Raw genomic sequence first — 14,891 nt, forward strand, 5'->3', positions numbered from 1 at the left:
GGTTTAAATTTACTAATTCCCCTCGTTGTTCATGTAGATTATTCTGATAAACGTTTATATAGATATTGTGACAGAATTGTTCAGGAATCTGTTGACTAGGTACTGCTGCCTATGAGCAATCAATGTTAGTCAGTCAGTAAACATTTATTAAATGTCTGTTATCTGCCAGTCACTGTGCTAAATGCTGGGGATACAAAAAGAGACAATACGATCCTACCCTCAAGGAGCTCACAATCTAATGAAAAATAAGAGAAAACTGCAGGCTATTACACGCAGAGTGCACTGAACGCTTACCTATCAGTCAGTGAGCTCCAAGCATCAGTTTTAAGCTACATTTTGTATTACATAAACAGGATGGGTACAATGGAATTTCACAGCAGGGAACAGATAGTTGAAGGGGAAGATCAATATCATGTAAAACAGGAAAGAAGTTGGTTAACACTGGAGCTGTAGGTGATATCTCAAGCTTGATTTTGCAGGCTTTAGCATGTTACGTGACATGAAGAAAATTAAGCTAGAAATTCTCTTATCAGAGAAAAGGTAGACATCTGGACCAGTCGTCATTCTTGTTGTCTTGGTTGCCTTTTGGGGGAAATAATAAGGTCATTCTTACTTGATTTAGTCTAGCTGTTTTTTCCACCTTTGTTTTCTCTGATTCCATTTCTACTTCTTCAAGAAGCAAACCTGGAACCGTGATGTTAAAGTCCGCTTACTTGGCTCCATTGACCTTAACAGTGGAAGAGTTCATGGTAAAAATTCTTATACTGTAGATCTTTTCCATCTTTCTTCTTCATTGTACAATTTACAGCATCACAAGCCTCAGGATGGCTTTCTTTGCTTGGTTAGGCCTCTTGTTTAGATGTCTGAACTTTTTTTTTCCTGCTGCCAAACATTATAGTGCCATGTGTACTCATGTGTATTATTCCCTATCACATTTTGAGGGAGAAATAAAAGATTTTTTTTTCTCCACATAATTACACTTTTGGTAGGCTTTCATTATCAGCAGCAGTTTTGAATCCCTTGAGGTTTATTAAGACTAGCTATTGCAAGCTCAGGTAAGACTTTTAGCCCTTTACAAAGAAAGTTATGTTGCTGTTTACCCATTTGGATTAGCTAGAGATTATTTACTATCCTGTTGAATTTGTTGGGGGTGGGGGTAATGAGGAAGGAAGGTTAGATACTTGCTGCAGAAATATTTTTCTGAATTCTGATTTGCAAGTCACCATGGAAGGAGACTGTACTTAAGGTTTTTTTGCAGGATTTAATTTGACTAGGTTGGGGAAGAGAAGGAAAAAGGCATATTAGAGTTGGGTTTTCTTGGTTTGGGTCTGGGTGGTTTGGTTTGGTTTTGTATTTCTGAGACCAGAATTAAGAAAGTTGTACATATGTTTGGGGGAGATAGCAAAGACAGAGAATGGGGCTGTCTTTAGTGTTCTTGTTACTACCTGGAAGGATCATTATTTTTTTTTTCTTTAAGAATGAAAATAAAATCTAAAGCTCTTTTTTGGCCCTCAGACAAGTTTGGACCAGTTACTAAGGGATCAAACAAATCAAATATCTAACCCATAGCAATTTAAGGTATAGGACCTTTGTTCCTCAGCAACAAAGTCTTACTCTATACACACTTTAATTTATTCAACAAAGTATGTTATTAGTAAGATAAATTTTTAATAGATGTGTTTATCACAGTATCCTTTTGACAATCCTTATGAACCTTTTGAAGGCCTTTTAAATTTTATTTTGTTTTTTGTTTCTTATAGTCTGCCAAGGAGGAAATAGTCTTGGAACAATATCTTATTACTATTTCAAAAGGTCTGTGATTTAATGGGTGTGTATATGCCCTCTCCCATTGCCTTTCCCAGTCCCTTCATGACTTAGCAGATTGACTCTTTTCACTTTCAGGTGACATTTCTATTCAAGCAGTAGTAATCAGAGCTCTGTTTCAGGGCTTGTACGCAACACTTCCAACTCGGCAGAACCTGTTGAAGCTTGCCCTCTGCTGGCATAATTTTCAAAAAAAAAGGACATAAAAGATAACTTGATTCAAAGTCCTATTTGCTAACTGTTGCAGAACAGAAACAGATACCTTATCATTGCATAATTTTTACCTTTTTCTAAATTTCCTAAGTATTTCCTATTTACTAAAGGTCATCTGAAGATGCACTTTCTTTTCAGTTAATGAAAAACTATCACAAATGGAGAGAGGAATGTCCAGAAATAACTGCAGATCTCCGCCCTAGAACTATCCTTGGCCTTTTGAATTCTGGTTACCACGGGGTCCTGAGATCCAGGGACCCAACTGGAAGCAGGGTTCTTATTTATAGAATTGGTAAGTAATAAAATAGTACTTTTTTTTTTGCCTTGTTGTTCATCTACACTTTTTGCCAAGAGCATAAAAGATCTATTAGCCTTTAGTCTTAAGATGAAAACAGGGGTCCAGAAATTCAGAGTGATTCTGGAAATTAGGAATACAACACCTAGATATATGAAAACTGCTTTCATTATTATGCCAGTAGGTCAAGGACTTGTAATTTCAACTTTCAATATAACCCACCATCAATAGTGTCAACCTTAACAAATATAAGTAATAAGAGAAAAGAAGAAAAAAGTGAAAGAAGAAGGAGGATATTTAAAAGGTCTAAAGGGAGAAGAGGAAGGAATAGGTAGGAGCAGACATCTGGAAGTTTGCAAGTAGTCAGTAATGAGTCAGACAACAATAATAGAATACTTAGAACGTGATTTCCAGAGGCACAGCACAAAGTAGAGGACAGCTTTGGGAAGTGCATAGTTCATTGGTATAGGATGCAACCCATGTGAGTTAAACACACAGCAATTGTGAGTGGCACTTTTGTAGTCCTCACAATATACACCTTGGCTAAATCCCTCAAATTGTTTGAACTTCATTTTCCTCATGTGTGGTGGTGGGGATAGTACTGCATTTGGAGTCAGAGAGCCCAGGCTCAAATCCTTGCAGTACCATTTACCACATCCTTGACCTTAGGCAACATATTTTACTTTTCTGGGCCTCAGTTTCCTCATCTGAAAAATGAAGTGTTAGAATAGATGGCTTCCACAGTTCCTACCAGTTCTAAACCTATGATCTCATACTCTTTTTATATTTACTTCTCCTTTTTCTTTTTCTCTATTTCATTTTTTTCTTACTGCTTGTCTTTGCCATCTCTTTTTTTGTCTCTGTTTCTTTCTCTCCCTCCTCTTCCTTTCCCCCCCCCATCCTCTCCATCCTTCTTTCTCCCCTTCTCCCCCTTTCTCCCTCTGCCCTACTGACAGTTCAAAGATCAAAATAAATTTATGTGAAAAACCCTTTTTGGTCTGGTGTAGGTTGGTACCCTACAGCTGCCTTTCTTAATACTTGTGCATAGCTGAAACCAAACTGGAAAGACATAGAACTTACCTTCACTTTGCTTAAGACTCTCACTGAGGACCTAACTCAGAGAATCTTAAAACTGGAAGAGAGTTTACTAATCACCTTTATAGTCCACATTTTACTCTAGTGCATAAAAGACCTCCTACGACAGCCCTGAAAAGTAATCATCCAGCTTCTACTTCAACACCACCAGTGACAAGGAACTTACTATTTTGTCAAATAACACATTCTATTTTCAATGCTAATTACTAAGAAATTCTTTCTTATATTGAACTAAAATGTTGATTGTTGCAACTTCTACTCATTGCTCCTAGTTTTCCCTATGGAATCACTCAGAAACAACCCATTTCCCTTTTTTTTTCCCTCTGGTAAAAGCACAAAAAATTTGTAAAGTATTTGTAAAAACAAGAAAAATATTTGTAAAAAAAAAACACTGTATAAGAGGCAACTAGGTGGCACAATGGATAGAGCACCAGCCCTGAAGTCAGGAGGACCTGAGTTCCAATCTAATCTCAGAACAAACACTTGATGTTTACTAGCTGTGTGACCCTGGGCAAGTCACTTAACCCCAATTGCCTAAAAAACAAACAAACAAAAAAAAACATTGTAAGGCACAGTGGTTGGCACACTGTAGATGCCATATGAATGCTAGATAAAATAATAAGAATTATTATTATAGATATGATTATATTTTTATCATCATTTTAAGATATGGCTTTCTTGATAGATATAAGCAAGATTCATCCACCATCATTAATCTTCTCTTCCTCCACCTTACTGGAGGGAGCTATCATGTGCCTCTGAGTATTTTCTTCTTCTCTGGGTTAAATGCCCTTAATTTGTTTAACCCGTTCTCAGATGACAAGGCTTCAGCTTCACCATATGACAAGGCTTCAGCTTGCCTCACCATCATGGCTACCATCTTCTAAATCATTGTAGCTTATTGATTCATTTCTTGTTGGTATCTACAACTGAGCACAGTATTCCAGGTGTCTGATACTCATGGAGTACAGTCAGACTGTTAATGCAGCCTAAGATTCCATCAGCTTTTTAGGTTAACTCACATGAGCTGACAATTCAGTACCATCCCCACTTGCAATGATGTCCAACCACTTCACCTCCCCTTCTGTTCCTGTACCACATCCACTTTCTTTCAAGAGGTGACTCAAGGAACTTTCTTGGATCAAGGAGCGCCTTCATGCCTTCCAAATAATCAATAACAGTGAAGAGTTTCTTTGGAAAAAAGTGAAAGTGGGGCTTTGTTGTGAAAAATAAGTAAAGTTATTAAAAGAGGCAGAGAATTCTAACCCACCACAGAATGGAAGAGGAATAAGGGAAGAAGAAATTTGAAGAAGAAAAAAAAACATACAATTTGAGTCTCTTCTTGAAGAGGAAGAAACTGGTAAGATAAACACACATATTATGAGGTGAGATATTCTCCAGTAAGGTGGAAGAAGAGAAGATTAATGATGGTGGATGAATCTTGCTTATATCTATCAAGAAAGCCATTATCTTAAAATGATAATAAAAATATAATCATATCTATAATAATAATTCTTATTATTTTAGCTAGCATTCATATGGCATCTACAGTGTGCCAACCGCTGTGCCTTACAATTTTTTGTTTGTTTGTTTTTTAGGCAGTTGGGGTTAAGTGACTTGCCCAGGGTCACACAGCTAGTAAATATCAAGTGTTTGTTCTGAGATTAGATTGGAACTCAGGTCCTCCTGACTTCAGGGCTGGTGCTGTATCCATTGTGCCACCTAGCTGCCCCTTTTACAGTGTTTTTTTTTTTTTACAAATATTTTTCCTGTTTTTACAAATACTTTACAGATTTTTAAAAAGAGATATTATTGCATTTGATTCTTATAACAACGGGGCGGCTATTTTCATCCCCATTTGACTGTTAAGAAAACAAGTTAAAACTGTTAAGAACCCTGTTGTCTTCCTAGGTTATGTATCCAGGATGTGACAGAGACCTTTCCAGGATTGGTAAAAAACAGTCTACTACTAACCACTTCTGAATATTCATATGGATATAATTGAGCCTATCAGAAGGAATCTAGAATGACTTCCTAAAGATCATGAATTCTTAAGCAAGAAGCTGAAGAGGATAAGGACATAATGTTTTCCTCACTATTACCTATTAAAGACAAATGATGTAGAAAGGAAAAGCAAATTTTTGGAAGTGAACAGCTGGCTAAGAAGATGGTATCTTGGGAATGGATTTGGCTTTCAGGACAAAGGCTTAAAATTTGGAATAACAGACTCCTCTCTAAGGATGGAGTACACTTGACAAAGGCTAGTAAGAATGTATTTGCCTGGTATCTTGTAAATCTAATCAAAACGGCTTTAAGCTAAGAGGGATGAGGGGAGGGATTAAACTGCCTCTGAATCTCTACCAAGCTAGATACCAAGAGTAGATACCAAAGAGTAGATACAAGGAAGGAAGAAAAGATTTTGAAGCACCTAGAAGTTCACAGGAGGGGAAAAAAAAGTCCAAGAAATAGTGACTATTAAAATTTATGGCCTTAAATGTCTGAACACAAATGAACAAAATATAGGTAGCAAACAAGGTGACCTTGAGGTCTGAACAAAAGCAATTTTATTTGACTTCATAAATATCAATGAGACTTGGTGGGATGAGACCTATGACCACAATCTGGCTCTGGATGGATATACATCTTATTTAAATTAAACAATATTAGTTTTAAAAAGGGGGGGGGTTGAGATAGCACTGTATATGAATAAGAAATATTCATGTGAGGAAATTCAGAAATCAGGAATCATAAAGATGGTGAAGAGCCATGGAAATATTTCAGTTTTATCTTAAGAGTATATTATAGAGCATCTGGAAAGACAGACGAAGTAGGCTAGGTATTTATGAAACTGACCACAAATAAACTTCTTGTTGAAGTATGACACAATAGTGATGGGGGATTTAATTTACCCAGCATATATATGTTAGAGCTCTGTTTCTCTCTACCAAAAGCAGAGCAGCTTCTTGACTTGCCTTAATGATCATTTCATCTTTCTCAAGATGTTATTCAGTCATATCTAACTCTGTGTAATCCTGTGGACTTTTGTTGATGGGGTTTTCTTGGCAAAGATGTACTTTGCCATTTCCTTCCCTTGCATGTCCCCATTTTACAGATGAGGAACTGAGGCAAATAGGGATTAAGTGATTTGCTCAGGGTCACACAACTAGTAAGTTTCTGAGGTCAGATTTGAACTCAAATCTTTATGACTCCAAACCTGGTTTTCTATCCACTGTACCACCTAGCTTCCCTTTCACAAGATGTAAGAATCACAAAGGGAAATTCTGTTCTGGATCTATTGTGGAGCAAAAAGGAATAAGTTGCTGGAGTGAAAGTGATAAGGGGCAGAACAAGAATGGGAAGAAAAGGGATTGCTACATCTAAGAATTTATGATAAAGCAGAGGAGAACTGGGCATAATCTAACATGTACCTGATATTTTGGGAGGATAGATTTTGAAGGATTCAAAGAAAGGATAAGTAGAATGTAATGGACAAAAATTCTAAATTCTAGAGGGTTAGCAGTTAGGAGAAATTCTAATGGAATTTCAAAGACAGAAAGAGAAACACTTCTGTTATCTAAAGAGCTTTGGGTGTATATATAGCAATTATATTAACTTACTTAGATTTTCAAAAGATAAGTATAGAAGATGGGAGCAGGGGTAAGATGAATACATAAGTGAAGCGTAGCATTGCAAGAATAATGTCAGGAGTGCTAACATTTACAATGAGCTGAGGCACGGAAGATAAAACTAAGGACAATAAAAGAGATTTTTTTAAAAAATTAAGCAGTGTAAGTGCCTATCTGGCTGCAACTGCATATCAAAAGCCCAGGTATGCAGTTAGTCTGATGGAAGCAATAGATTTTGCCCCTTGGGCTTAGTTTGTGTCCCTTAATCCCAGAAGTGTCTGGTGGTTATTGAGAAAAATAACCATTACCTGTTTAGATTTTTTTTTCTTCTCCAGCTCACATGACCTGTTTTATAGTTTTGTTTGTTTGGTGGTGGTGGTGGTGGTTGTTGTTGTTGTTGTTGTTGTCGTCGTCCAGTCATTTTAGTTATATTCTTTTCTTTGTAACCCCATTTGGAGTTTTCTTGGCACTGGAGTGGTTTGCCATTTTCTTCTCCAGCTCATTTGACAAATGAGGAAACTGAGACAAACAGGGTAAAATGACTTGCCCAGGGCCACACAGCTAGGAAGTGTCTGAGGCCAAATTTGAACTCAGGAAGATGAATCTTCCTGACTTCAAGCCTGGCACTCTATCCATTGCACCAACCAGCTGCCTTTGTTTTATAGTTCAGCTTTTAGAAATTGAAAATTGGAAGGTATGTGTTTTCCATAAACCAGGGTGATAGCTGACGAAGGGCCTCAAAGCCTTCACAAAGAAATGAAATCCAAAGCAAAGCATAACATTAGCCACCTTGGATAACCCTGCTCTCAGTTCTAAAGAACTTGGAGCTTGGGACTGACAATGTTTTACTGGGTAGATGAGAAGTTTCAGTAACCAAAGTTCTGAGGGAACAAGATTAAAGAAGCTTTTGTTAGTTTCCAGGCAAGTATTTCTGCCCTATCTAAAAGACAGAGGGGAAAAAAACCTATATACTTTAAGCTAAGACATCATGTCAGGACATGTTCTTCCCTAAAATGGAGAGAGCCAAGGTTTTCATTGGAGCCAGAAGATGAGAGAAATGGAAAAGTGAGGGTGGAGAGAGATGAAATTATTGGACTAACAGCCAGCACAGCAGCATCCAACTGGGCAAGTCCTTCCCAATGTCTAGAAGCATGATGAAATCACTAGAAAGTATCAGTAGCCTAGCATTTGAGGCACGGGTTGCTCCTCCACGTGTGCACCTTGCCAATGCATGTTGCTGTGGGTACACTCTTCCCACAGAAATTGTTTTTTTTCCTAGGAGAGTGAGCCCCAGGTTTATTAAAGGGATGATTTGTTGCTACTTTTCTTACCAGGATATTTATTAAATATCTTTTCCTTGAACTAAGTGTATCTTATGGCTGTTATAGGTGAACACATCAATGTGGGCTCCTAAATAATTTTTGTGGGATGCAGATGCACGGAGTACCTTGAAACTAAGATGGCCATTGCCTAGTGGACCCACCCCATGAGTCTGGAGGAGGGAGATTCCCCAAAGGTGTTAAAGATATATGGGAGAAAAGAAATTTCAAAGATGAGATGTGACCATTGACAACTGGGAAAAGGCAAAACTGCCCATTTCTTATATTGCTTCTGTTTTCTCTGCCAAGGAGAAGGACCTTTGGACTAGAAAGGACAGAAAAAAGCAGTTTGGGGGCTAATAGGGAGTTGGTGCCCAAAATGAATAAGGAGATCATAAGAGAGCGCCTACTTGACCTTGATGAGTTCAGATCACCTGGCCCAGATGAACTACATCTTCAGGTACTGAAAGAAATGGTGGCTGTGATTGCTGAGCTATCCTCAGTGATATTTTAAAGATAATGGAAAATGGAGAGTCACTTGAAGGACTGGAAAAGTTCAAATATTGTCTCAATGGCTCTTTTCTTTTTAAGGCAAAATAATGGAAACTGAAAATTATAAGCCAGGGTGTTTGACTTTGATTCTTGGAAAAATTCTAGAATGTGTTTATTTAGAAATGGTTAATTAGTATCTAGAAAGTTAAATAGTAACAATAAAGAGGTGGCATGGCCTCATCAAGAACAGATCATACCAAGTTCACCTTATTTCCTTTTTTGATAGAACTGACATTAAGGGAATACCACATATAGATTTTAACAAACTATTTTATGAAGTCTCCTCATGCTCTTCTTATGGAAAGATTTAGGGATGTGAATTAAATGATAATACAGTCAGTAGATTTATTATTCAGCCGTGTTTGGCTCTTCGTGACCCCATGGATTGGCACACTAATACTGTACATGGAGTTAATACTGTACATGGAGTTTTCTTGGCAAAGATACTAGAGTAGTTTGCCATTTTCTTCTCCAGTGGATTAAGACAAACAGGTTTAGTGACTTGCTCAGGGTCACACAGTTAGTAAGTACCTGAGGCCAGATTTGAACTTGTCTTCCTGACTCCATGCCCATCTCATTATCCACTGAGTCATCTAGCTGCCTCACAGTCAGCAAATTACCTGATCTCAAAGAATACTCATCAGTGCTTTTATGTTGACTTGGCAAGAGCTCTCCAATGGAATGTCTGAGAGAACTATGCTTTTAAACATTTTTTTCAGTGTCCTAAATAAAGGCATAGATATTATGTTTATTAATTTATGAAGGTGACAGTGATCCGAAAGGGGTAGCTAACTTGGGATGGCAAAATTAAGGTCTGAAAAGATTTTAGCAAGCTGGAATTTTGGACTGAATCTGAGGCAGCATGAAATAATGGAAAAGGTACTGACTGGAATCAGATCCTCAGTTCAATCATTACTGTGACTGAACCATACATAAACAAATCACTTAACCTCCCTGGATCTCATTTTCTCATAAAATGAGGAAGTTTCACTAGATGGATTCTCAGAACCCTTCCAGACCTCAAATATATGTTATTCTACTCTAAAATGAAAATTAATTGGCATAAATGTAAATTTTTATGCTTGGGTTTGACAAACTAGCTTTAGATTTTTTATATGGAGAAGATGTGTCTAGGCACAATTTACCTGGAGATCTTAGGAAACTGTGTACTCTATAGGAGTTAACAGGGTGATATGCATAATCTTGGGATCCATTGAGAAGTATGTTGTTGTTGTTGTTGTTGTTTAGTTGTTTAGTTGACCCTTTGTGACCTCATTTGGGGTTTTCTTGGCAGAGATACTGGAGCAGTTTACCATTTCCTTCTCCAGCTCATTTTCCAGAGGAGGAAACTGAGGCAAACAGGGTTAAGTGACTTGCCCAGGGTCACACAGCTAGTAAGTGTCTGAGGCAAGATTTGAATTCTGGAAGGTGAGTCTTCCCTACTTCAGACCAGCACTCTATTTCCTGCAGAAGTATAACTTCTAGGAATAAGGATCAAATGGTTCCATTATACTCTGCCCCTGTCAGAAGCACATCTACAGTTTAGGGTTTAATTCTGGATATCAAATTTTAGGAAGGGCATTGACAAGCTAGAGAAAATTCAGAGAAGGGCAACCAGAATATTGAAGGGTTCTAAGTCCGTGTCATCTGAAGATTGGTCAGAGATGCTGGAGGTATTAGCCTGGGGAAGAAAAGTCTTGGGGGTGGGAGAGGGGGGCGCATGATAGCTGTTTATGAGTATTTGAAAGGCTATCATGTAGAAGTATTACATTTGTTTTGTTTGGCACTACAGGGCAGAAATAGGATCAATGAGTGGAAGTTGTAAAGAGACAAACTAAAGTGTGATTATAAAAAAGAAAAATTCCTAAAATTAGAGCTATCCAGAAGTGGCAGGTGCTGCCTCAGGAAAGAATGAGTTCCCCCTCATTGAAGGTCTTCAAGCACAGGTGGGTATGTTATAGTGGGATTTTTTTTTTTAGCATGACTTGGATTATGAGGCATGAGTTTCTCCTCCACACATGCACCCTGACCGTGTATGTTACCATGTGTACACTCTTCCCATAGATGCTGCTTTTATTCATGGGAGAGTAAGCATATTTGGCTTCTGAGGACCCTTCCAAATCTAAAATTCTGCAGATAGAATATTTACTAGAAAGTTATCTTTCATCATAGTGTAGAAGTAAACTTGTGTTCTTGAAGGATCTGTCCATGGAAAACAGTTGGACAGGTCCTACCCATTTGAAAATGTTTCAGGGACAGACGTGGTGATAGACTTTGGTTGCATTATGATGCTTTTTTAGCCATAAAGTGATTAAATGTTTGGCCACTCCAACCCTTGAAGACCATCTACCATATTTTATAGGGTTTTCTCACAAAATTACTGATACTTGAAATGTTGAAGCAGATTTATCAGAAGACTGAGTAAAAAATGTTCTTTGTCTTATGCCATCAGGGACAGAGAAAACAATTGGGGAACAGTATCTTTCACAAAAAAAGTATACTTGATTGTAGGAAGAACCAGAAGAAAAATCAATCAAAACACTAATTAAGTGTTTACTATGAGCCAAGCATTGTGCTAAGTGCTGGGAGTACAAAGAAAGAGGAAAATAGCCAGTGCCTTCAGGGAGCTCTCACATTCTGCTGGGAGAGGAATATGTATGTACATATGTATTTACATATGAGATACATACAGAGTAGATGAGAAATAATCCCCTAGGTGAAGGCATGACTAGGAACTATGTTTCAAAACATTTTAATAGGCCAAATGTGAAGGGATAATTTTTTAAAATGATGTGCCAAATTCTCCTACAGACTATTTATTGAACCTATACCTGGAGTCCATAGGGTTTAAGTCTTTTGGTCTTACCTTATGTTGTACTTATCTTCACTACTAGTGATGTGTGTGTGTGTGTGTGTGTGTGTGTGTGTGTGTGTGTGTGTGTGTGTACCAGGAGCATTGAAATGACTTTGCATTCTTTTCCTGAGGTCACCAGGGAATCTGGTAGGCAGTGAAGTTCAAATCATAGATCCCGTCTAAAACATCACCCAGACACAATATTCTAACTTCCGTTAGCCTAGTCCTCTTCACATTTGTCATTGTTGCAGCAAATATGTATGTGGCCATCTGAAGCATAGTGTTAGTATTAGAAGGTAGATTGGATTTTCAATTAATTATTAAAATTCTTAATTGCCAACAGCTTAGCTTTGTTTTTTTTAAATGCAAGGGCCTGAGCCCCCACAAGCCTGAGCTAACATTTATGAAATGTCCTCAGGATTGACATAAAGTTAGTATTTATTAAATGCCTACTATGTACCAGGCACTGTGCTAAGTCCTGGGGATACAAAGAAAGACAAAAGTCTCTACTCTCCAGGAGCTCACAGTCTAATGGGGAAAGACAGCGTAATATAGCTGTGTACAAACAAGATATGTACAGGATAAATTGGAGAGAGTCATAAGAGAGAAGGCACTAGCAATAAGGAGGATCAGGAAATGCTTATCTTAGAAGATGGGATTTTAGTTAGGACTTGGAGGAAGCCAGGAAGCAGAAAATGAGGGGAGAACACTCTAGGCATGAGGAATAGCTGGGCCAAATGCCTGGAGTTCCGAGATGGGGTATTTTGTTTGAGGAGTGAAAAGGAGTCCAGCATCACTAATATAAGATACAGTGCATAGGCTTATCGTCATTGGACTTATTTTAATTTATCCTTTATACCTGTGTCTTTTCTTGATAGTTGTCTTTGCAAAACTTGTTTAATCCTTTTGACATGTGATTTAAGATCTCCATTGTTCTATAATGTAATGTTTTATTTTCAGCATATTGGGACCCAAAGGTTTTCACAGCTTATGATGTATTTCGTGTTAGTCTTATCACATCAGAGCTCATTGTTAAGGAGGTAGATACACAACGGAACGGAATCAAAGCTATCTTTGATCTGGAAGGATGGCATTTTTCTCATGCCTTTCAAATCACTCCATCTGTTTCCAAGAAGATTGCTGCTGTGCTAACAGTAAGTTTAATCCAAAAATTTTAATTCTGAGTATCAGATTTAATATTTGCAAGTGGTGCTTATATTTGGTGACGTTTGTGACTGATACTAGGCTGAATTTAGTAGAAGGCAAGTATAAAAACGGCCTCTTTCTAAGAAAAACAAATGGATACTATAGTTACTATTATTTCCATTTTACAGATATGAAAACTGAGACTTAAAGAAGTTTAGGTCACTCTAGTCACAATGCTGTGTTGGATCAAACTTAAATAAGGAATGGCCTTTTTTTCCAACCTGCTTACTCCTTCCACTGATCACTTCATATATCATGAATTGGGAAGCTTTGACCATTGGTGCAGTGCGATGAATCAAATCACTTGGTCTTGACCTTAACTGAAGCTGACGTGCTTACATGTAGCACAGAAGCCCAGACTATGAGCTTTTGCCCTACTGGATCTTTAAAATATTTTTCCATTCACGTTATTAAGCCTTATAAATTTTGTACCATATAAATGAGTTCCAAGAAAATAATAGGCTTCTCTGTCTGTAAAATCAAAAGAAACCAACATATGCAAAGATACACATAACTCAAATGTTGTAACTTTTAGAAAAACTGTTTAGTATTGGCTATGGATAGAACCATTTCATTTTTGGAACCTAGAACATTGGTTTTTACACTAAGTTTCCTACATTAAGTAGGAACTTAATGTTTGTTAAATTAGTAGGTCAGAAGCTGATTTGACAGAAATATATAGTGAAGTATGTGCGTGTGTACATCAGATTTGAAAATCTGGTGTTAATAGCTTATTTTGTTATTGTTGTTAAGTCACTCAGTCGTGTTCAACTCTACGTGACCCCATGGACTTTTGTCCATGGGGTTTTCTTGGCAAAGATACTGGAGTGATTTACCATTTCCTTCTCCAGTGGATTAAAACGAACAAAGGTTAAGTGATTTGCTCAAGGTCACACAGCTAGTAAATGTCTGAGGCCAGATTTGAACTCAGGGCTTCCTGACTCCAGGCCTCAGGCTCTATCCATTGTACCACCTAACTGCCCTTTTTATAGCCTATGCCAGTGTCCAAAATGAATAATGAAAAACTTTGTTCAAACTAATTTTAAGATGTGTATATAATTGGGGGAGGTGGGGAGAGGGTTTTCGATTATTTATCCATGTGGATTTTGTAATTTTTTCCCCTCAGGTAGATCTGTATGATCTAAATTCCTTGTCTATTGACTTGTTTACTTTTATCTGTAAATCAGACAAACTTTTATAATGCATGAATGTTTTTTAAAAAGTTGTAATTCTGATTTGGCTTTGGGTATAATGAATATACTAAAGAAATACTTCACTTGTACCTTGTTTATAATGAAATTATGTTAATATTTATTTATGGTTTTTTGCTGACACATTAATTTTTTTTTAAAGGACTCTTTTCCCTTAAAAGTTCGTGGTATCCATTTGATAAATGAGCCTATAATCTTCCATACTGTCTTTTCTCTGATTAAGCCTTTTCTGACTGAAAAAATTAAGCAACGGGTGAGTAGTATTTTTAAATCATTGTTCTGTGGTGATATGCAAGTTATGGCTTTTCATAACCTCTATTTGGATCTTAGGTACCTAGGTTATACAGTGTTGGAAGTCAGGAAGACCTGAGTTTGAATCCTGTCTTAGACTACCTGTGTGACTAAAGTCATTTAACTTCTCTCAGGTTCCATGTCCTCATCCTTAAAATGAGGATAATAATAGCACCTGCCTCACAGGTTTGTTGTAAGAATAAAATGAGATAATATATAGAAAGTACTTTGTAAACATTGAAGTTCTATATAAAGGCTAGCTATTATTTTTATCATTAATATACTGAAATCAGCTAATGTTGATTTTTCATAAAAATTAGAAGGCAATAGTGAATTATATCTATCTCAGTTACAGAAAAGGAAAAAAATCTTAGCAGTTCAACAAATAGAAGTCACAGATGATAG

The 14,891-nt window shown here is 37.2% G+C and overlaps 1 protein-coding gene across 3 annotated transcripts in view; it reads left to right on the top strand.

The window, feature by feature from the left end:
- The window catches only part of TTPA (alpha tocopherol transfer protein), a 63,883-nt gene that overhangs the window by 19,327 nt on the left and 29,665 nt on the right, over nt 1–14,891 (top strand). For all 3 annotated transcript variants that reach the window (XM_021002189.2, XM_021002190.2, XM_021002188.2), the window contains exons 2-4: nt 2,176–2,329; nt 12,739–12,932; nt 14,338–14,448. In XM_021002189.2, the coding sequence (XP_020857848.1) occupies nt 2,176–2,329; nt 12,739–12,932; nt 14,338–14,448 (459 nt within the window). The remainder of the gene's footprint in view (nt 1–2,175; nt 2,330–12,738; nt 12,933–14,337; nt 14,449–14,891) is intronic.

Source organism: Phascolarctos cinereus, unplaced genomic scaffold (genome assembly GCF_003287225.1).
Source record: "Phascolarctos cinereus isolate Bilbo 61053 unplaced genomic scaffold, phaCin_HiC Scaffold_4;HRSCAF=312, whole genome shotgun sequence".
Classification (NCBI taxonomy): Eukaryota; Metazoa; Chordata; class Mammalia; order Diprotodontia; family Phascolarctidae; genus Phascolarctos; species Phascolarctos cinereus.